Source organism: Parambassis ranga, chromosome 14 (assembly GCF_900634625.1).
Source record: "Parambassis ranga chromosome 14, fParRan2.1, whole genome shotgun sequence".
Classification (NCBI taxonomy): domain Eukaryota; kingdom Metazoa; phylum Chordata; class Actinopteri; family Ambassidae; genus Parambassis; species Parambassis ranga.
The window spans coordinates 19,218,505-19,241,100 of record NC_041034.1 but is presented as its reverse complement, the minus strand read 5'-3'; the positions used below and the strand labels follow the sequence as shown (position 1 = coordinate 19,241,100).

The window sequence follows — 22,596 nt, the reverse complement described above, 5'->3', positions numbered from 1 at the left end:
CGCATGCGCAGTCGCCCGGTTGTAACTCGAAAGATTCAATAATCTGGGAAGCTGCAGGCTGGACAGCTCGCTGTAAACCGAGGACAACACACTGTGTTTGACCGGAGAGCAGGCGCGTTTCACCGAGCTTCGCTTCACTGACCGTCAGCTATGAGCTTCTTCGGGTTTGGGCAAAGTGCGGACATCGATATAGTTCTGAATGACGCCGAAACGAGAAAGAAAGCTGAGCACAAAACTGAAGACGGAAGGAAAGACAAATATTTTCTTTTCTACGATGGGGAAACGGTGTCGGGGAAAGTCAACGTTAACCTCAAATATCCGGGAAAGAGGCTGGAGCACAACGGCATCAAGATCGAGTTTGTCGGCCAGATAGGTGAGCGGCTGCTAGGCCTGCATTTCACAACCGAGCCCGCCGACACAAGTGTGGCAGCAGGTGATGAGGAGCTCGCCACGGGCGCGGACTCCACCGCAGCTCGTAAAGTAACTCGGTTAAAGTTGTGTCCGGAAACACAGCAGAACGCAGCGAGGCTGGAACGAGTGTCTCGTCTTGTGACAGATGTGGGTGCGAGCTAACGTCAGCTGACACATCAGCCATTGGCGAGTTGTCTCATTGAACTTTGACCTTCCTTTTTAAAACCGTCCTTGTGTCAAAGTGCTCCAAAAATCGTATCCTTCGTATGTAAAGTTAGTTAACAATTGAGTCACAGAGTCAGGAAGAGTAAATAATGAGTCTATGATATGCAGATAAAAATATTCCCTTCTAATTCAAGTCTTAGTTTCAGAATCAAAACAAAGATGGCTGCCCGCGGGCTTTCACGATGCTAACACAAGAAATATAAACTAATGCTAACGAGAAGTAAGACGCGTGTTATTAAACACACATTAAAGCTGCAGGGCTGTTCTGTATAAACACTCATGCTGCTTTATGTTTACTGGTATTGTTAGATAATTGTCACAAAGTAAAGTTAACAAGTGAAGGTTAATAATTAAAATGACTAGTTACTGCTTTGAGATATATCATTGTAGTTTTTAAAAGCTATTACCAACCTCACAAATATATACCACACGTAACCTGACATGTTTTACTAATAATAACCTCACAGTAGAACACTGACCCAGGTGCAGCGTGTATCAGGCACAGTGGGATCAGATACATAAGATTAGGATGAAGTTATGTTGCCTGGTTGTGTCCCAGTCTCTGATCTGACTGCTTCCTTTAGACAAGAATTCAGGCTGCACCACGTTCAGCCTTGATTCTGTTGCAGTGACCTCTAAAGGAACATTGTGTACCTTTACAGAATGACGTTAGCTTTACACAGTAAATTTTCTGTCGTGCTTTAAAAAAGGCAACAAAAGCTGCCCTGTGTTAGGTCAGCCAATGGGACCATTGATTAGGAAAAAAGACCTTCATTGTGTCCAGCTGCTGCAGCTTGTTGGCATCATTTTGACGGTTCATACTCATCTATGTTCGTTAATTATGTGACTTGTGAATATTCAGTGTGCCAAGTTAAGCTTAGTTGCAGCAGCACCCAGGAGTTCCTCTTTGTGCTGTCCACACACTTAAAGCATAAATGCATCATTGTATTAACTGCTGCGCCCCTCCCTTTCTCATTTTCTGTGTCATCACATTTCAAAATAGGGAAGAAGAAGTACATTAATCAAGAGTAAGAGTGTGTCATAGCAGCTTGCAAACTGGCCACTTGAAAAGAAATAAAGGTTGTTCATGTTTCTTACACAATGGCTGCCATCAAACAGGTTGTTCATAGCTGCGGTGGAAGCGATGTGATGGCCCAGTCTCTATCGAATCATGGGTCTTTGCATCTGTACTTCATCTCTGAGGTGTTCCAACTGATGTGTTTTTAACTGTGTCTTTTCCAGAGCTGTACTATGACAGGGGGAACCACCATGAGTTTGTGTCTCTGGTTAAAGACTTGGCTCGGCCTGGGGAGCTCACACAGTCACAGACGTTTGACTTCGAGTTCACACATGTTGAGAAGCCCTATGAGTCCTACACTGGTCAGAATGTCAAATTACGGTAAGCTCTTATTTCCAGGTGTTTGTGCTGATGATCAATAACAATGATGTTATTGTTTTCATTAGTAATTAATACTGTCACCACCTAACATGACTAGAACTTCATTAACGTTGACTTGATTCTTACCATAGATATACAGATGCTGAGCTGTCTACACTGAAAACAGTCATTATTGCTTCACAACTTTCTGCTAACCTACACCTTGCTGCAATCCAAGCTCCAGATCAGATCACTTAATGCTATGATCTAATTGTGCACACTGAAAGGAAGCTTTTCTTCTTGGCAAAAATAAAATGCTTTAACAAAAATCCCCTTTCAGGTCCCAATCATCCCAATTTATTTCTGACTTATTTTTGTGCACAGTGATAGAATTTTGTCACCATATGATCTCATGAGCTAATTTCTGGGTTTGCTTCCAGCTACTTTCTGAGGGCGACAGTCGGCCGGCGGCTGAACGACGTCAGCAAAGAGCTGGACATTGTGGTTCACACACTCAGCACCTACCCTGAGCTCAACTCCTCCATCAAGATGGAAGTGGGAATTGAAGACTGTTTACACATAGAGTTTGAGTACAACAAGTCTAAGTATGATTGTCTTTGCACTATCCATCAAAAACTTTGATTCAGTACTTTATCTGCTAAAGGACAATGGGACAAAAATGTTGACAGATCATGGCGTCTGTTTGCAGGTATCACCTAAAAGATGTGATCGTAGGAAAAATTTACTTCCTATTAGTAAGAATTAAAATCAAACACATGGAGATTGACATCATCAAGCGGGAGACGACCGGCACAGGACCCAACGTCTATCACGAGAACGACACCATAGCAAAGTATGAAATAATGGACGGTGCACCAGTCAGAGGTGAGTGTGTTGCTTCTCACCGCCGGCAGAGCTGATGTAGGTTTCTGTATTTGTTGCTGACTAAATCAGGTTTTTTTTCTTGATCTGCAGGGGAGTCCATCCCCATCAGGCTGTTTCTGGCAGGCTATGAGTTGACGCCCACTATGAGGGACATTAATAAAAAGTTCTCAGTGCGGTACTACCTCAACCTGGTCCTCATCGATGAGGAGGAAAGGCGCTACTTCAAACAGCAGGTACACAGGCCGCTGTGTTGGCACTGTACTTTAGCTCATCTGAGCCACTAATTCTTTTCCCAGCTGTGGGTGGTTCATGCAGTTTTCTTGGTGCCTAGCATAGAGCATGCAGTACAGTCTGGATTTGAATGCATACCTACAGTGGTTGTAATGTGAAGAGGGTGGAAGGCTACATCTCCGTTGATGTGCTGCTCCTTAAAAAGTAACTACACCTCAGAGCTACAGCAGCTGTGAAAATACCACAGGCGCTGTGATTTGCAGGTTGTGTTTTCTTCTGCCAGTGTTTGATGGCGGAGCAGATGGCTGTGAGTAAAAACAATGTGAAGAAGGGCTTGGTGCTTTTAGTAGCACAGAGCTACCGATGTCTACTCATTATCATGTCATCAAGTGTCACTCCTGATACAGTAATAACTCAAGTCCAATAAGCATCGAACTATGTTCTGATTCCCTGTGTCCACTGGCACTGTCTGTCTTTGCCTTTGTCCATTAATTTAAAGCTCTCCCAGTGAACAGGAAAAGATACATCTACAATAGATGGATTTGTTCTAGAAATGTATTTATTGAATAGTATGTAGTTGCAGGTGTTAGTGTTTGTTGCAGGATGGATGTGATTACCTCTCCCTCTTGTGGTGTTGCAGGAGATCACTCTATGGAGAAAAGGCGACATAGTGAGGAAGAGTATGTCTCATCAAGCTGCCATCGCCTCCCAGCGCTTTGAAGGCTCCTCCAATCCAGAGAGGACCCTGAGCCAGAACAGTGACGAAGACAAAAGTTAAAGCTCAAGCGCACTCTTCGTCCTCCTGTAGTGAGTGTCTGAGGCGTCTGTCTGAATTCTGAATGTGTAAATCTTGTTTGTGTGGAATGTGCTGCAGCAGGAGTGTATATGAGAGGCTCTGAACGTGATTGTGTGTGTGTCCAGGGAACAATCTGTTGGACCAGGCTGTGGTTGCAAGTTATTCTCGATTTACCCACCTGGAAGTACGAGCTGGGTGGAGTTTACCGCTCTAAGACTGATTAGCACAAAGTTAAATTATGAGTGCGTAATTTGTTGGCATTAGGCTGAGTGGGGGTGAACTTTAGCCATTAGATGCACTTAAATATCATTGTGTGTGTGAATGTAAAATATGTGACACACAGGGCCTCGGGTGTACTCCTAACACAAAACCTTTCCTTTAACTCCTGGGCTGGAAGATTGAACTGTGCAGTTATACAGTAGGTACATAAAGAGTGGATAAACATGTAATCACAGACTGTGAAATTAACTTTAATTTGCTTCCATGCCATCTGCGAAGAACCTTTTATTTAGATTTTACTATGACTCTTGCATAACAAACATCAGTAAAACATAAAAAAAACATTTGTATGCTTAAAAATATTTTCATACATTCCAAGACTGTCCCCAAAAGTGTTTATTTTTTAACAATAATCCATCTTTAGCCAGCCTTGTTTGATGCATCAGTTTGCCACTGCTGCTAAAACAAACGTGGCACTTACGAGCACTGTGGGATTTTAGTTTTTTTTCTTCCATGGTTCTTCCATGTCAGTCATCGTCAGCCTGAAGCCCTGCTCTGTTGTTTGCACTATCTGCTTCTCCCTGCTCTCAGTACTGGAGTCACAGTCAGACTCCCCCCTCCCCATCACTTCAGAGCAACAGTATTACACCCGTGGTTAGTGATAGATGCCTATATGTCTATAGGCTGCGGGGACTGGCTGTTTGGGTAGTTCGCTTTGTGCCTATAAGGATTTAGTGCCAAAATGCTGCAGTGCAATAGTAGAGAACGTTTGTCACAGTCTCCTGCTGAACCTTTTCTCCCACTCTTTATATAAAGTAAATAATGTCATTGTGAATGTACCAGAAGGCAATATATTGAGCACTCCACTTCAGAAAATCCCAGACTCAAATTAAATAACATCGGTTTTGTGTCTTTCACACTTAAAAAGAACAGACTTGTAAGTGTGAAGCAGTGACACTGAACCCCAGAACTCGCTCCTGTCAGCCTGGAACTTTGTACTTGACAAGCTTACTCTGTGCAACTTTGCAAAATAGATCACTGTGTATCATATTAATATTTTTAAGCGCGGTCTCATTTTTAGTATGCTGTAAATGTACTAAATCGCTATCACCACACTGCTGTTTATATAACTGCTAAGACACAGCTAACAGCCTGGGGTGTGTTGATATGAGCCCACAATACATTTTATCTAGTTTTATGTAGCTTAACTTGGCAGGAGGGTTTTTTCTATGTTATCGATAGTGGTGGATATATCACTGCCTGAGCCTCTCGTCACTAAAGCTTTATTTACACTAAGAGACTGTGTGAAAGTTATTGGAATGAGAAAAGAAACTGGACCACCAGTTACAACTGAATAACATCCACAGGGTTTAAAAAGGTGTTTTTAGTTTTTTTAGTGCAGGAACTCCTGGACAGTTGTAGGTATGTTCATACCACTGGAACTGTCCCTGTAGAATGCTTTTCAGGCTGTTCAGAGAAAATAAGCATGTGTAAATGTTTCTGAGCTGCACCCTTGTGCCCACACATTGCACCTTTCTCAAGTTCCTGCAGTGTAAAACCACCTTAGACTTAAAAAAAACCTTTTTTTTTTAATAATAGTCCCTGGAAAAAAAATAAAATCGAGGTCACTGTATGTGCCTCTCAAAAAGTAGACCATCTTGTCTGCATCCAAACTACATCTTCCTCTTTCTGACCTTAACCTTAATAATTTTCTCACAGTCCCTAAAGTATTCCACGTTACTTCTCTGTCTAACTCCCAACTGTACAATGGAATGACCCAAACACAGTCCACGTTTGTCTGTTTTCTTTTACTATATGGCTGTGATTTAACCTAATGCCATTACTGGTACAGACATGTAATTACTAAAATCACCCATTTGTAATTAAAAAAAAGAGATTACAATGAGAGAATAATTAAATGTACAGTATAAATGCACAATGTAAATGCAACCCTACTCATGTTTGTTTATATTCATGTGTTTTATTCTCATGTCTTTAAGTGTTGATTTTAATCATTTTATATTCCTGTTTTCTCTGAATTAAAAGGGAATAACTGAAAAAACATGTACTCTGTGTAATTATGTTTCAGATTTCTATGTAATTAGAAATCTAATTGTCCAGTTTGTTAAAATGTTTTTTCTAATGCAATCAGGTGATCCTCAATGTAAAATGTCACGGTGTAGATCCAATGTGGTCACTAGAGGGCAGTAGAGGTCAGACTTCTTAAAGATTTCATGTCTAAATGTCTAAATGAATTTAATCCTTTTACCAAGAAGATGATTTTTTACAATGTCTGAGGTTTGCAGATGATCCTTTGCTACTTATGTCACATATATTGTAAATAAATTATATCATTAGAATTTGTTTATAAACAGTTCACAGGAATGAATAATTATAGGCCTTGTATAACTTACTCTGTAATTCTTTGACCGAGATTGTCCATGGAAAAAAAACGTATTAAACTTCAGTCTGTGTGGTATTGAAAGGCATTTCATTCTGTTATTGGCGGCTGGGCCAAGATCATGAGTGAAGGCCAGTGCGTTCAATAATAGGTCATTATGAGCGAGGGGTTCACATTTCAAGCATTATATATGCCTAACTCGAAGTAAATACACACACAGCTTTATAAAGACTGATTCACAGCCTTTGTGCAGACAACTGAAACGATCCATTTGTCATTTTAAATGAAACTCTATAGCCGCTGAGCGTCTTCCACAGGAATGACATGTTGGTGTGGTATTATGTGATGAATGCTTCTTATAATCGAGGAGGAATGTCTGCTATGTAAAAGGAAACCTTGCAGAGTAAAGGTCCTATTATAAAGCATGACTTTCACAGCAAGTCCTATCAGAAGGTCCTTGTTTTCAGCCGACAAGAACAATTACAGTTATTATACAGTGCTGCAACAAAAGACAAGATTCTTAGCCAGCTGCCAATAAATGTGCAGTAGGAATTGATTTGGTGCAGCAAGAAGGACAGCTCTGCAAACTCTCTCTCTATTATGGAGCTCCAGCTGTCAAAGAAGTCAAATCGAGTTCACTGAAAACTCATAGAGGGAATTTTGTCAAGAGGCTTTTACTTTGAAAGACATTCATTTCATTTGATTATACAGTTTTGTGCAAAACATGGCAGCACTCATTCAGAAGAGTTTTTTTTTAAATGAGAGTGAATAACATTTTACAAAAAATACATTGTGCACAGTGACTCATTCCATAAGCTCTACAAACTGCACCACTGGCTGTGTATAATTAATGATATTACTGTATGTGGAAGGAGGACAGCATGTACAAAATGTATGACTCATACAGTCTCACATGTGGTGTATTGTGCTACAGAGTGCAGTCAGGAATACAGATGTAGATGGCTACAGGTCACTTCCTTCAGAGGGGGATGTGTCTGACTGATGGTCAGGTGTTTCACTTCTCTTCTCAGACCGTCACTGAAACCTGCGAGCTGGAAAGTGATCTGAAACAGGCCTGGGATCATCTGTCTGCAGGGTGCACGGGCATGCAGGGGCGAGGAGATGAGGCTGAGGGACCAGGTTTACATTTCCTGCTCTGATTCTTTTTGTTGGAACCATGAGGATTTTTGTAATGATCCCTTTTCCCCACAGGAAATGACCTCATCTACTTGCTGCATAACTGTTTTTAGTAGAAAATTGCCTGACAGTGACTGATGGCAGATTATGCTAAATGACATATTAATAATCTGGCAGCAGCATCTTCCTTTAAATGTACATACAAAGATGTATAATATAGGATCAACACTCTTTGGTGAGGTCAACCTGAGGCCAAAAGAAATTGCCTTTGCACACTGGAGCGTCACAGAGATCCTCTCACTTCTCAGATCTGTGAAGAGAGCATCCCTCACAGCATCCATCACAAGGCAGACTGCTGTCTGTGGGTCAACGTTCAGGCTTTTCCTGAGAGCTTTCTTCAACTGACTTCTTTGTTCCACCTGCACCTGCTGTCAGATACTGTCAATATATAAATAAACATGTATTTTACTAATATTATATAAGTATGAACACGATTTAGTGGTAATCCTGCACATCAGCTTCTGATGGTCTGCACTTTGCTTTTTTCAATGCTGCCTTCAAGTACAATTCGTGTTTTCTCATTTCAGAATGATTCTGAACGGTTTTAACCAATGCATAATTCTTACTTAAAACTCATTTTGTATATAATGTGCAGTCTGGCTGACAAACTAAAAAGCTAGGCGCTGATTTTTTATACTTTACTTACATAACTATGATATTAAATTAAATCTGTTCATTTGTAGGCAAATTGTCCTGCAGTTTGACTTTTTATGTAATGCTACATCGATTCATTATGTGTCATCGATTTTCATTTACTGCCAAATTGATCCTCATACGATCACATGTGCTATTGGAATATCTCCTTCTGTTTTCTCACGCTTTTCTGTGCTAGGTGCCAACATTTCCGACTGCACGTGAATGCAGCGCAGTGATAGCGCTGCTCCTCCGCTCCAGGATCCAGTCGAGGTGTGCGCGCTCTCCGCTGAGTCGCACACGGAGAAGACAAGTTTTAACCTGATAAAAACGTCCCGAGACTTCAGATCAACGCGTGTTTAGTCCGCGGGTTGTTTCAGACAGGAGTAAGAGAAGCGGAGCAAACAGAAGTCTGTATTTTTGTGTTTCAGAGGAGCAACAGTGAGTGACTGCCCGTGCGCCTTGTTGTCCCGGGAGAGCCCTTTTTGTTTGGGGTTAACCTCATTCACTGGGAAGACGACAACTGGCGCGCTTTCCTCCAGCCTGGAGAACAACTGGGAACATCCCCTCACACACTTTGTGTGGTACGAGTTTGAGTGAGCCGGGTTAAGCTGTGATGAAGAGGGACTTGACCAGCGGCGAGGCGCCAGACGGAGGCAGCGAAAGCTAAGCTCGTCTCCCCGACAGCCAGCGGCGGTCAGCGACCGCAGCCCCGACCTCGAAGCCCCAGGTACTTCTAGCACATTCATGCTACATGCCCGCGGTGTGCGAGGTGCTGCCGTGTGTTAGGCGTCCGGGAGCGTCCTCCCGGCCCCTCACCCCCTCTGTTGGCTTAAGGCAGGACCTCGTTTAAAAAAATGGCCAACTCTACGATTCTTACTAACATTAGTCAAAATTAAATATTCACATGTGACATTTTGTGTATCAGATTACGCCGTATTCTCCCAGAGACCACGTCGAGCCATGATATGGAACCATATGTCGTTTTAGGGGTTAATGTTGCCCATTAACTAGGTAAGTGTTAATTTGTAGTTTCCTTAATGGAACCTGGGTCATGGTGCTCTCATGTGATGTGCTGCACATCATTCATTTTCAGAGTGATGAGTTGTTGTTAATAGTCAAGTGGAAGCTCTGTATTGCTTCAGTATTTTTTTAATCTTAAATTCTCTTTTAACGTGATTTTCACTTGAAATGTTGAATCCCAAATTTGATGTCATCCACAAGGGAGTGTCTGAAAGCACTCCCTCTCCCTCACATGTTATTTGATCCACGGTTCCTCTGGTCTTCTGATGTTTCACTCCCTGTATTAGATTACGATCTAATCAGTCAGTGGATGGCTTTAATCCCTAACTAGGCAAACTGACTACAAACAGGGAGGAATACACACACAGTTCATACCCAGGCTGCCCAGCACGTCCACATCCAAGCATCATCCAGGAGGTGTATTAGTCGCTGAGAGGCACTTGGAGCAAAGTATTCTCAGGAGGAGCGAGTGTTTTCCAGTCATCTCCCTTGTGCTACATTTCTCGGTCAGCACCACTAATTAGTTGTAGCAACACGCCTCTGAAACCTATTACATTTGTGACTGGGGCGGAACACTTTACAAGATATGGTTCGTTACTGTATTCTGCCGGCAGGGTCACGGTTCAGAGCAGTGAAACATAGCTCATCCAGCTGGGTCTGTGTCGTCACTGTATTTTTATTTATTTGCCACTGGAGACAAATTGAAGCCTTTATAGCTGGAACAGGACGTGGGGAGCGAGTCGAAGCTGCAGAGAGCAGCTGATTGGATCTCATAGCTGACAGTGCATCGCCATTATGATAATGATAAATATCTGACCTCATGTGGCTCAGTATCTTCTCCTCAGCTTTTAGGCCTATAGTACAGTATTATTCTGACCAGCGGAGTCAGAACAAACAAATGATGCAATGGCACCAGTTCCAAAACTTCATGATCTACAAAAAATCACGTTGATATGATAAATGTGTAAAATGTGTAAGCCTCAAAACTTTTTATCTCTGTTTCCCTACAAATGTACTACTGATCCCAACATGTTGTTGCTTGTACATTTGCTCCAGACTGCTTGTAATGATCTAACACTGTTTGTCCTGCAACTTACTCTCTTTGATGATTCAGTGTTGTAAACTGCACGAGCTAGTAACTTTTAAAAAAGTGCTGAGAAAGCAGTGTGGAGTGGACCAACTTGTTTTCTAGCCTGGGAAACAGCAGATGAAGCATTAGTCTCATATATGTTATCCAACATTGGTTTTGACTAAATACTGTTCACAAAATATTTAGTATCTTTCTTTCTTTTATGAGCCTTTATTTAATAAAAGCCTGTCTGTTGCTCGAACATAAAGGGGGTCTAATAATATACTAATAACAATAAATAATAATACACAGACATACTGTGTGTTTTAAGTAATGATGAAACACGTATTTCCTGCACAAAGATAGAAATAAATGAACATTCATGCTGGAAACATCGTGTTGGTTTCAGGAAGAAAGAGCAGCGATCCCCCACACCCTGACTACGTGCCATGTTTATTTAGATTCAAGGCTTCTGTAGCCTGCAGGCTATGCTTTGTAGATTTAGTAAGTTGTTTTGCCTCTTAGTGTGAGTGAGGCGGGAGTGTTCTGGTGGGGAAGTGAAGTCAGCTCATATGCTATAGATATTCCACTGGCTTATGTTCTTGTGTCAGGTGGTTGCTTTTATACCCAGACAGATTTTCCTCCTAACAGCATTCCCATGAGTCACAGTGTCGTCATTAGACGGCAGAAGTAGAGGTCATCTTGGGTCTGGGACTTGCATTTGCACCACTATGTGAAAAGTTAGACTAAACACCTTTTCCCTCCGGGAAAGTAACCTTTATATTTAACCCATTGATGTGTGATTGCTGCAAAGTATTCGGCTTGGTGTGGAGGGCATGTGTTCATTTGTTTTATGTTGTGTCTGTATAGGATGAATAGAGACTTAAGCAGATCATCTCTCCAAGTGTCTTCGATTTATAAGTCTGTAATTTCAAACTGTAAAGACCGTCAAGACTGTTCCAACTACTGAGGTTAAGTGTTGCTGTTACAAGTCTGGACATTTAGCTGCAGCTTGGATAAAACTGTGTTGTGCAACCGATAAGACAGATTTTAGATATACTGCTCTGGTACCTGTAGGGTTGGTCATATCTTACCTCACTGAAGGTGTAGCTAACACAGAGGCTGCAGTTCATGTCTCACACAGTGTAAAGAAAGTTTTGGTGCAGGTTGTGAAACAGATGGGTGCAGAGGTGGTCTGATCTCACTCAAGGCCACTGTGGCTGTGAGCTTTTGCTACTGAGCAAAGAGACAGAGCAGGATTTGTTTTGGATTTGATTTTAGTTGTCAGTTTCTCATATTGAGAAACTGGCCTGTTGTCAGCTTAGCAAATTAGATTTGGCTTTCTAACTCAGATTCTGCCTCATAATGTACAGTGTTTCCTATTTGAACAGCCTAAATGACAAAAGCTAAACCTTTATTTCGGCATGTTGTTAGCATAAAGGGGCAATGATAAGAGTGTAATACTATTAAATATGAAAACGTGTCCTGAAGTCAAGACTCTGTGGTTTATGGCACAATAATTCCTTCGGTATAAATTAAACAAACGTTTAAAGCGGCGTGCAGACTTGCTGTCCTCATTATCCTGTTACGCAACCAACTGCTTTCTTTTGTTTTCTTGCTATGAACATGAAACCCTCCTGCACTCTCAAAGCTCTCCTTGTTTGTGTCCGTCCTCGACAGCCACGCACAAAACCAGACACGACCTCTAACCCCAGCCCCTGATAAGTGACGCATTGTGCGGGGCCGAGCATCCATTGTTATTCCTCTCCGTATGTTCATTAATTATGCATAATGCAGGCGCTTGCTATCCTCAGGCTCTGTCCCACACAAACACAGAGACGCAGGCTCATTCTTAGTGTGAAAAAGCATCTTCCTCCAAGCTCTGTGCACAGTCACAGGGCTCAGAGGATGCCGTGACATTCCCAAAGGAGATTCCATTCCCCTGTAAACAATCCTGGCATTGACACACGGGCACTGATTAGCGAGTTGCCAGGGTATTTTCCACAATGGGCCAGCAGAGGATAATGAGATTTCATCTGCAAAATGGAGCGCTCATTCAGGACTTTCTTGGCAACGAGTTGTACGAAGCTACTTGGGCGACTTTAGGCAAGCAGTGCCACTGAAAGTTAAGCTCACCGTCTTACCAACAGTCCTCAACAGATTGTTCTGACAATGCACTGAAAGCATCCAGTAAGCAGTGGAAGCTGTCGGAGCTGTTTGTAAGGGAGCTCAGAGATTTGGCTTTTATGTTTTCTGTCTGCCTTTTCTTGGAAATTTGGAGTCACTCAAGTTGTCGTGCCACAGATATAATTTTATCAGCCCTTGAAGGCAGTAACAGACATGGATTACAGATAATGAAGTGAAATATTAAAGATATAGCACCTTTATCATATTATGTGTTTTGACTTAAAAGAGAAATGTCCCCAATGTTTCCTAAAAACAGATAAAGTAAAGTAAAACACAGCTGGACTGCTGCTCATGACAAATACATTTAAAGCCAAATTGTCTGTACTGTTGCTGTCATTAATCGTGTGTGTGTGTTATCACATTTTAATCATGCAGCTTGGAAGGTGCTGGAAACTGCCTTTAAGACTCATAACGTCAGAATGAGAACAATTCATAAATGGGGAAAGCATTAATGGGGGTTTGGCTGCATTATAATACAGTATGTGCACAGAGAGCAGGAGAGAAAGTTTCGCTGCTCCTCCAAGCAATCCTCATCAGTTCTGCTAGAACTGGTGAAGCTACTTGAAGGAGCAATAAAATTCTGCCGAGAGATTTCACAGACAGAGAAAGCCCTTGTTTGTGTGTTAAATGAAAAATCTTTTTGATTAATAACTGGTACCTTTCTGATGTCTTTCTGATGCGATCATGCTCCTAGTAGGGTCTTCATGTCTCTTTCACATCCAGCTGAATGTAACGTTGTAAGAGTGACAGGAGGATGACGTCACTCCTGCTGTCAATAATTGATACAGTGGTTACACTCGGTGTGTGTAAGCAGCCGTGATGTCCTGGGTTCAGTTCTAGCCACTGACCTTTGTCACATGTCACCCCCTTCTTCTCACTCTGCAGTGTCACTCTACCCAGAGGTATCTGATGAAGGCAGGGATGCTAAAAATACAACAAATATGCCCCAGAATGTGCTTTTATAGTCTGAATTGGTACATTATTTGTTTCCCATATCTCTTGCCAACCTCTGCTACTGATGCATTGTTACTAATGATCCATTTATTTAGAAATCTCTCGCAAGCTGCCACAGGATCATCAGATCAGCAGCTACAAACACATCGGGGTCACTGTGGAGAGTTTGTGTGAAGGCCTTTTAATATTGTTAGAGTACAGTGTTATTTGTGTGTGTGTTGCCTTTTAATATCTCATCAGCCTGTACTGTGTTTCATTCTGACAAAATACATGAGCATGTATCTTTTTAAGACAGTGCAGCTATTCTGGATTTGTGTCTAAGATAAAGGTGAGGAAAAACAGCTCTTGGGTTAAACTTTAACCCATACGTGTTTGGTACATGCTCTTATAAGGTGACAGATATTCTCACAGAGGCTTTTGGAATCAGAAATGTGACTTTTAAAACTTGCAGAGTTTTAAAAGTTAGTCATGAATACACAGCGTCCCTGTGTCTGTGTCTGTGTTAAGGTTGTTTTGCTCACACTGTTTGCCAGTTATTCACAGGGCTTTATATCTCCAGAACGCCTCGGGGCTCCAGACACCAGAGGCCCAATGAGGTTAAACCAACCCCTAGAGCAAACTCGTCTTGTGGGTCACAGTTTAGAATCCATCCACACCCTCTTTCAGACTCCTGCACTTCCCTTTTCTTATTCCACTAATTAGGTTGATGGGTGTCATTTTGTCTGGGCAAATTAAGGTCAGATTCTCTTATCTTGTTGTTACACGATGGATGTCAGTTTGTACAAGCACATCATCTTCTAGAGGTTTGATTTGATTGGTGTTTGTTTTGTATGTGAACTGTTACTGGTTAAATAGATACATCAGCTTAACTACACAGCGTGGTGAAATGCAATAACTTGGTGTTTGGTGTTCTGATGAGTTTTCATGCTTGTTTGGCCTGGTGCTGCCAAGGACGGTCTTGTTTTCTTGTCAGTATGGATTCTGCGAGCTGCTGTTCTTATGCTGTAATGTCTTTTCAATCACAAGGAGCATTTTGAATGTGAAAGATCACTTACGTCTTCTTCACTGAAACATAACGGGTCTTTTCAAATGGGTTTGAAAAGAGTTTCATAACCTAAGGGTTTGATGTCATACAATTAGTTGTAGGGCTTAATTGATTGAACAGTTAGAAATTGTGATTTGAAACTTCTCAATCAGCAAAGCTCAAAGGCTGCAGTTAAAATGTGCAGTAATGGTTGGAGGATTTATTAATTCCATTTCCCCTGGGGATCAATAAAGTCTTATCTTATACAACTAGGCAAGAGATTTTCTGAATCTTTATGTGGAGGTTATTACACTGTACACAGCTGGTATTTGTCGGTAACCTAATTACAATAATATTAAAAAAGACTTTGAACTAGTTAATGGAGGATGTATTCATTCTTGTAAAAAATAAAAATAAAAAAATAAAAAAAATTAATTTATTCTACTCCATGCGCCTACCTGTCATGGGCACCTGTTAATACCAAGCCCTGACAGTAAATATTGAACAAGAGTTTGACTACTTTTGTTGTTTTTTTTTTTAAATAAATAATTAAAAATTAGATATTGTTGTTTTCCCTACTTGTTATATTGTGAATGTGAGAGAGGTTCTTGTGCTCAAAACACTCTAGATCACAGCTGGCCTTATTTCTGTATTAACACAACAGCATTTATTTTAATGCTTTGTTACAGAAGCCTTTTTTGAGTTTTAATATCAAGCGAAACACTGATTACTGGGAAATGAATAGCAGTCTCCCATTTTAGTTCAAAGCCCAATCCTGACCACATCCATCCTGTAGCTACGTCACTAGACACTATGGCACTGTAACACTAATACATAACTATGGACATATGCAAAGGACCTACAGGGTCATTTGTTTGTGTGAGAACAGCCCTTGTCATGTTGAGACTGGGATCAGGTAAAGCATACTAAGGTACGTTGTTCACAGCCTCTTCTCACGTCACAACACAGAAGAACGGCCTGGGTATGTAAGCTGCATTTAATCAGGCTCCTTTGCTCTACTCAAGTGTGTTGCTGCTCTGTAGATGGACAGTGATGGCATTGTTTCCTACTTTTGAATCCGCCTGACATGCCCTTTGAGTGATGTTTATGGAGTGTGCAGTTGTGGCTGAGCAGCAGTTGATTTCTTTGTAACAGCAGTAGTTGGCAGTAGTCAGAGCTATTCACTTGCTTATCATGAGCCACACAGCATTCAACTGTCTGGTCAGTGATGCGAAATGTGCCTCCCTCCCATTCTGTTTCCTATTGAAAGAGCCAGGCGAAGTCTATTGTATTACAAGCCTTGAACATTTTGTTATTGTATGCTTTTTCAAGACAGTTTGCAATAAATAGTCTGATTAAGTCATTTCTGGTTTGGCATGTTACTCTATAATAGTCTTCCACAATGTTGCTGTCCCTATGTTTGCTTATTATGCAAAGGCTAGGCTGTGTTTTGTCAAATATTTCCTTTAAAGAAAAGTAAAACCAATTTGAATAGTTTCACTTTATTTACAATAAAAACTCATTGAATATATATTTATTTCTATTATCTATTTTATTTAGTGTTTTTGACTCGGAAGGGCTACACAAACTGGCTGTAATTAAGGGCCTGCCCTTGATTTTAAATCATGTTTCTTTCCCAAGAAACACTCATTTTTCTGTTAACACAGAGTCACATAAACTTCTTGATTCCAAGCATGTTTGTCCTTCACTTTCCTTTGTAGCTCAGATCTTACAATACCCTCAGCTCAGCTCGCTTGTTTAAATGCTAAGAAAGCCAGAGGCTTACCAATACAATTTAAGGACTGAAGGTTGAGGAAGTGTTTAAAATGTGTGTAAAAATGTTTGAACTTCGTTGAATGTAAGATATGTGTGTGCCGTCAGTCTTCCAATCTATCTTCCAATGTATCTTATGTGTTTGCAAAACATCAACTCAATGTTAACATCACATTTGCTTCTTAATAATGGATGCAATAAATAACCAATATAGTAGACAAAGTCGTCAATGACAAAATTGGCTGCCTGCAAACTTCATAGTTGATTATTTATTTCACTCATTTTTCACCTGTGCAGGTGAGATAAATATTGCTTTTCAAGAGGTGATGATGGAAGTAGCTAAGGATTTTAATTAACAGTTGTCTTGATAATATTCCATCTTTGTCCTTATTTTTAGCATGTGTAAAACTACAATTAGAAACCTGATGTGTCAATTAGAGCCATTGATTGATCGTTTGACTTATAATCCAACTAGTTGAATAGTTTAATCAATATAATCAAAAATCAATAGACCCATTGATTGCTTTAATAGTTGTATAGGTGTCTATAAGAAGCAGCCAAAACAAACTCAATTTGCATTCAGTGCCATACAGTAAGAAATAGCTGTAGTCGTGTTTGTAATCAATGTGACTGTACAAAGTGTAAAGAAACTACAGTGGGAAAATCAGATAATGTTGGAATGTCATGGTTTTAATGGAATATATAATGATATATCCAGTGTGAGCTAATGACCCATATTGAGATGTTTCTTCAAAGCATTGGCTGCACCACCAACACTTGCATTTCAGGGAATTATTTCCAGGTTAATATCAATGATGCTGTGCTTTAAACGCCTTTAGGGTTCATTAATGTCAACATAACAGTGAAGAAAACTCCTGCTGCTCTTGTTTCACACTCCAGCCCTGATGTGTAGAGCTGTAAAGTGCCTGCTTCTGATACCCAACACCGTCTCTTGGCAGACAGACTTTGTATTCATCTTACGAAGGTGAATTGAATTAACAAGGTCACCATCCTGATGTCTGGTCTCCAGAGGCTGAGACAGTAGACTTTGGAGGAGGCATCGGATGACAAGCGTAAGGAGGCGGATAAAAACACACTGTTGTAAAAGAATTTAAAAAAAAAGCTGAATTGATCTTTGTCTCAAGTTTGTCCTGGGACATCTAAGTGCCCACTGTCTGGCTCCAGTAGGCTGGGGTGGACATGTGGACATCAATACAGGACCGTGACCTCAGGAACAGATTTGGTTGGTAGGTGCTGAGAAACCATGTGATGTTTGCTGTTTGTTTGGCTGCATTTTACAGTGTCGGTGAAGGATGATGAGCAGACTGCCTAGTCATGGCCTAATTCCTGTAAAGCTCCAAATTACCTCATGAATATGCACCACCAAAGGAATTAGGGTCAGCGCCTGTCAGCGCATTCCATATCATCCTGTGCTGGTTAGTGTATGAGCAACACACCAGAAGAAACATGCAGAGCCACGCTGCATGGCTTCTTTTACGTAGGTCTGTGGTTTGTGGTATTTTTAAAGGTGAAGTACGATGTTTACCTGTATCAAGTCTACTAAATGCTGTGTCTAACTGGGTATTTCCAGCAGCCAATAAAAACATCTGTTGTGCAGTTTCCAAGGTTAAATCTAATATCTTCTGCGGCTTTGAAAGAAACTTGGAGAAAATGATATTCAAATTTGAAACCTGTGTTTATAACAGAAAAGCCTTCATTATACTTCCAGAGCTGTCATGTAGCCGATTGTTTTGGTTGGGTGGATTTTTGCTACTCTAATCAAAAGATCCTCCATCCTAAAGAAATTCTCTGGTATCTAAAGGGTGTTTAATACCTTCACAACCTTCACTGCTGCTACAAACGGCTGCTCAGAACGAAGGGGGGGACTCTGATAGCACCACAGGGTAACACACTGGGACATTGTATGTGCTAAAACAGCCTTGAACGGTATCTTCTGGATAGAAACATATTCTACCCACCTTTCCATGTGCTCTCATGTAACCTTACTTATGCCCATTCTGCTGTACTTTCACAAGAAAAAGGCCTTGATAAAATTCAAAGTAACAGAGCAATTTCACTTCTGTCTCCTTTCATACACATTGACTGCAGCTGCTGCACAGGTTGAGTGTGACACGAAGCAGCTCGGCACCACTGTCCCTAGCAGGGTTGGTGTCTTTACATTATAAAACCTGCACATTCTATTTAAACTAGCCTCCAGTCTCTGTACACAGAAACTAATGCTATGATCCTCCTTTGCTTTTTCTTGTCTGTAGATTTGTCTTGACTGTGGCTTTTGCTCCTCATTTGATCCGACTGTCCATTCCCAGGGATACACAATGGCAAAAAGCCACCCAGTGGTATTGCTGGCAAATGAGCATTTAGCTCTGGATTCAGGCAATGCAGATGGAACATTAACATTGTTCATTTGCATATACTATTAATATTGTTAAGACAGAAAGCTGGGAAAAAAATCACTCCTGCTGTCTCACGCTTTGGCCTTTTGAAGCGAGGAGGTCTGAAGCAAAAGTATTGTTTTGGCTATTCAAGCTCCTTCTCAGCTTTTCACATTAATCTGTCTGCAAAGTAGGACTGCAATATTTCTTCCTTCATGAAAGGCCTGAGCTGTAGGTGGCCACAATCAGCACAAGATAAATTATTCATCTTAAAAAAATGTTGGGAAAAAAAACGGTTAATGAGCTTCTTCTTTATTCCTATTCAGCAGGGCATTTATTAAAACAGGTTTTGCATGTGCATGATGTTGACAGATGCCTCCAAGCTGTAATTATTCAGCAAAACATATGTGTCATTATAAATCAGTAAGTTTAGCATTATACTGCTGCAGACTGATAAATAGGTGTTATTGTTTTAGTAAGAAATTAAAAAGAAGTTCTGTCTGTTGGATGGTGAAGATCAAATGTTTGGACTAAACTTCTATCTCTCAGTTAAGTTTTTAGTATGTACTAAAATAGTTTAAAATGTCGTCATGTGCTTAAAACCCTCACAAAGACATGCCAGCATCTCATATTCTCAGCATCTCATGTTTCAGATGGAAATGGAGCGAACAGGTGTGTTGGACATTTAGGTTTAACTTGGATCAGCCTCTCCTCTCCTGCATGTTAGGCCATCACAGCCATGGTACTATGAAGGGTAGGGCCATTGTTTTCACTGAACAAAACACTCTCTTAAACAGCTGTGCAAGTGAAAGCAGCACACACCACCTGCCAGGTTTTAGACCCACAGTTCAACTTTGACCTTGAAGGGGCCTCGAGCAGGAGGTGAACCTTTTGACAGGCCTTAGAAAGTAAACAGGGAAAGTAAAAAGGGATGGTGGAACACACTGAGCACAGGTGTCATCCCCACATGATTGTATATCATCTCTGTAAAAGGGCTTTAAATGCACATTGTAATGGTTTACCAGAGTGTCTTACGCATAGCTGCAAGCTAAAAGATAGCACAAGTTCATGTTGTGGTGCCTTTGATGGCTATTAGACAGCAGCTTTGAGGCAGCCGTTGCACGGGAACAGGCTGATTTTCATTTGGCAAATGTGTTTTTCATTGCGGCTGGATTTTGGCTTTGAGTCGCATGAAATTAGAAATTGCAAATGGTCCACAGATGGCAGCCACTATTTTGTTGATTGATTGAGCTACTTTGGATGATGTTTACTGTTGATGTCATCAGGAAATCCATATAAATGAAATGTCTCTGACTAATGGAGTGAAGCACACACCTGGAAAACTGTGCATTTTATAGTGTGAGATGCTGGTCAGAACGAGCTGGACTTTTGCTGACGGCGTCTAGCACTGGCAAGCTATTCTTGCCTCATTAATCAGAGCAGGAGGAAAGGTAATGAAGACAAGACATGCAGGGATGCATCCAATCAGTGAACCAGGGTCTGTGTGAGCTTGTTGCAAATACAGTCAAAGATAATTGACAGGAGAGAGAGAGGATTAGTTTCAGCTGAACCCACCACTATTTTCAGCAAAGCCTTTCAGGAGATTTATGTTTCAGGTTTCTTGATAAATCTTATGTGTATTTGTGGTTGTCACCATGAGCTAGCAGGCCATACAGGGGTTGAGTGGGTGCCACCCTGCCCTGCAAGGTGCTGGTGACGCCCCAGAAAAACACTTCACAATCAGGCAGAATTATGAAGTGCCAGGGCCCTTGATGAAGTTAGCACTCCTCCCTTATTGTGTAATTTGCTTTGTTTCTGGACTACCAAGTGATTAAAATGGACAGCTTCTGTCTAGTCAATGCTAATTTAAATAAATTGATTCACTATCTATCTGAATAATTAAAAATGAATACAAAAACAGCTCCTGTATTTTCACTACTCAGCTTGATGAGGCTTACAAAATTGAAATTGCATTTGAAATGACTGATGGATTTGTTAACATGCAGTTGTAATGTGTAGTATTGCTTTGTGGGAGCTAATTCCTGTGAAGCCTGAGAACTTCTATTGCATGGTTTGCTATGTAAGATTTATGGAGCTGGTTTTGATCAAATTTGTTTTTTTCTTCCTAACTGTCTTCCCTAAATGTGGACTTAAGTAAGGATTCACATTTTTTACTGAGTCTAATATAGTAATAAACATATATATATATATAATCTCAGGTACGGTATATATTTACTGCAGCACTGATCAGCAGTAATATCTAATATCTAACTCTAACATTTGTTCTGTAGTTGGGAAAGACAATGGACCCTAAATAGGTCCCACACTCATTCTGAATGTGTAGTTCACCACATCTTACTTTTTTACTAACTGCTCACTTAACTATGTTCAGCTGCTTTTTTAAGTTTAATCCGCCATTCAAAAGACAACATACATGCATGTAGACGTAGTGAGGACAACCTGCTGAATTTCAAAGTAAGCATGAGATCGGGGAATAAAGGGTGATCTCTCACTTGAACGTGCTGTGGTTGTCGGTCCCGGTATTCTCTACAGTCAAAAGTCATTCTGAATATATCATTTTCTTCTCAGCCAGAAAAGGCTATTGCTATAAAACTAGCATGACTCATATCAACCATGTTTGAAGTTGAATTAATAGCTGCACCTGTTCGACTGCTTGTTAAGGCAAAACCTAATCAGGCAATCGGATGGCAGCATTTCATTTAATGTGGTGTGGTTGAGTGTTCAGACTCAGAAACTGCTCTGATAGAGAGACAACAGGAACTCGGATAAACACCGATTCCAACCAAGGTCTGCAGAAGAACAGCTCTGACTGCACCCATGTCAGCTAAGAACAACAAACTGAGTCACACAGACTCACCAACATCAGACAGTTGAAGATTAGAGAATCACTGTCTGGTCTGAGAGGTCTCCATTTCTACTGTCACATTCAGATGGTTGAATTGTGTGTAAACAACAAGCATGGATCCATCCTGCCATGTATCAGCAGTTCAGGCTGCTGCTGCTGCTGTGGTGGTGTCGGGAGATTTTCTTGACACACTTTGTGCCCTTAGTACCAACTGAGCCTCGTTTAAAGACAGCAGTTTATTTTTTTACTGTATTAGTGTGGAGTTCAAACATGACCATAATAAATCTCCTTTAATACTTCTTTTTGTGAACAGTCTAGTTCTGATCCTACTTGGATTTTTGATGACCATGCCTTCAGATCCAATTTCTGCACACAACAGCAGTTTACAGTAAATAGGATCCCATGCTGGTCAGTACTGTAATGTTAACTGTAAACACGTTTTCCAATGTCTTTGCTTTGTCTTACCTGAGAGAGGATATTCTGGGAATCTCCATTTACTGAAGTTGTTTAAAAGTTAAGGATGAGTGTAAAAGTCTATTGGCTGTTTGTAGGAATATAAGTTTTGTGTATAACTTAGGCTTGTGCAAAATCGTATCGTGTGCAATTAATTGCCACTTATCGGTTACGGCGATTAGTGTCTCGTCGTGATGACGCATTTTTTTTAGTCTAAATGTGGAATTGTCCGGTTTGTTTGTTTGTTTGTTTTTTCTGCTGCTGTTCTACAGTCTGAGTGAAAACATGCACTAGTGTGGGACATATTCCAGTCACAGGTTCATTTGCACAGACACATTTTTTTTAACTTTAATAATCACTGATGTGACTTTTCTGAACTTATTTGTCCTGTTTAATTTTAATGTTGACATGCACTGCTCTGTGACCTGAAGATAAGAACATTTGAAGCACAAAGTTACTTTAAATGTTTGCTTCATTA

General features: G+C 40.8%; 2 protein-coding genes across 5 annotated transcripts in view; both read left to right on the top strand.

The window, feature by feature from the left end:
* vps26bl (vacuolar protein sorting 26 homolog B, like) lies at nt 1-6,207 on the top strand. Its single transcript, XM_028421735.1, has 6 exons — nt 1-373; nt 1,879-2,035; nt 2,455-2,619; nt 2,724-2,899; nt 2,990-3,132; nt 3,771-6,207. The coding sequence occupies exons 1-6, from the start codon at nt 151-153 to the stop codon at nt 3,906-3,908; spliced, it is 1,002 nt and encodes a 333-aa protein (XP_028277536.1). The 5' UTR covers nt 1-150; the 3' UTR covers nt 3,909-6,207.
* A 2,441-nt stretch (nt 6,208-8,648) lies between these two features.
* arhgap32b (Rho GTPase activating protein 32b) overlaps nt 8,649-22,596 on the top strand; it is an 84,304-nt gene continuing 70,356 nt past the window's right edge. For 3 of the 4 annotated variants that reach the window (XM_028421227.1, XM_028421226.1, XM_028421224.1), the window contains exon 1: nt 8,649-9,106. The gene's annotated coding sequence lies outside the window, so the exon portion shown is untranslated. Of the gene's footprint in view, nt 9,107-9,304; nt 9,391-22,596 lie in introns of all 4 variants that reach the window. The other variant, XM_028421225.1, reaches the window with a different exon arrangement.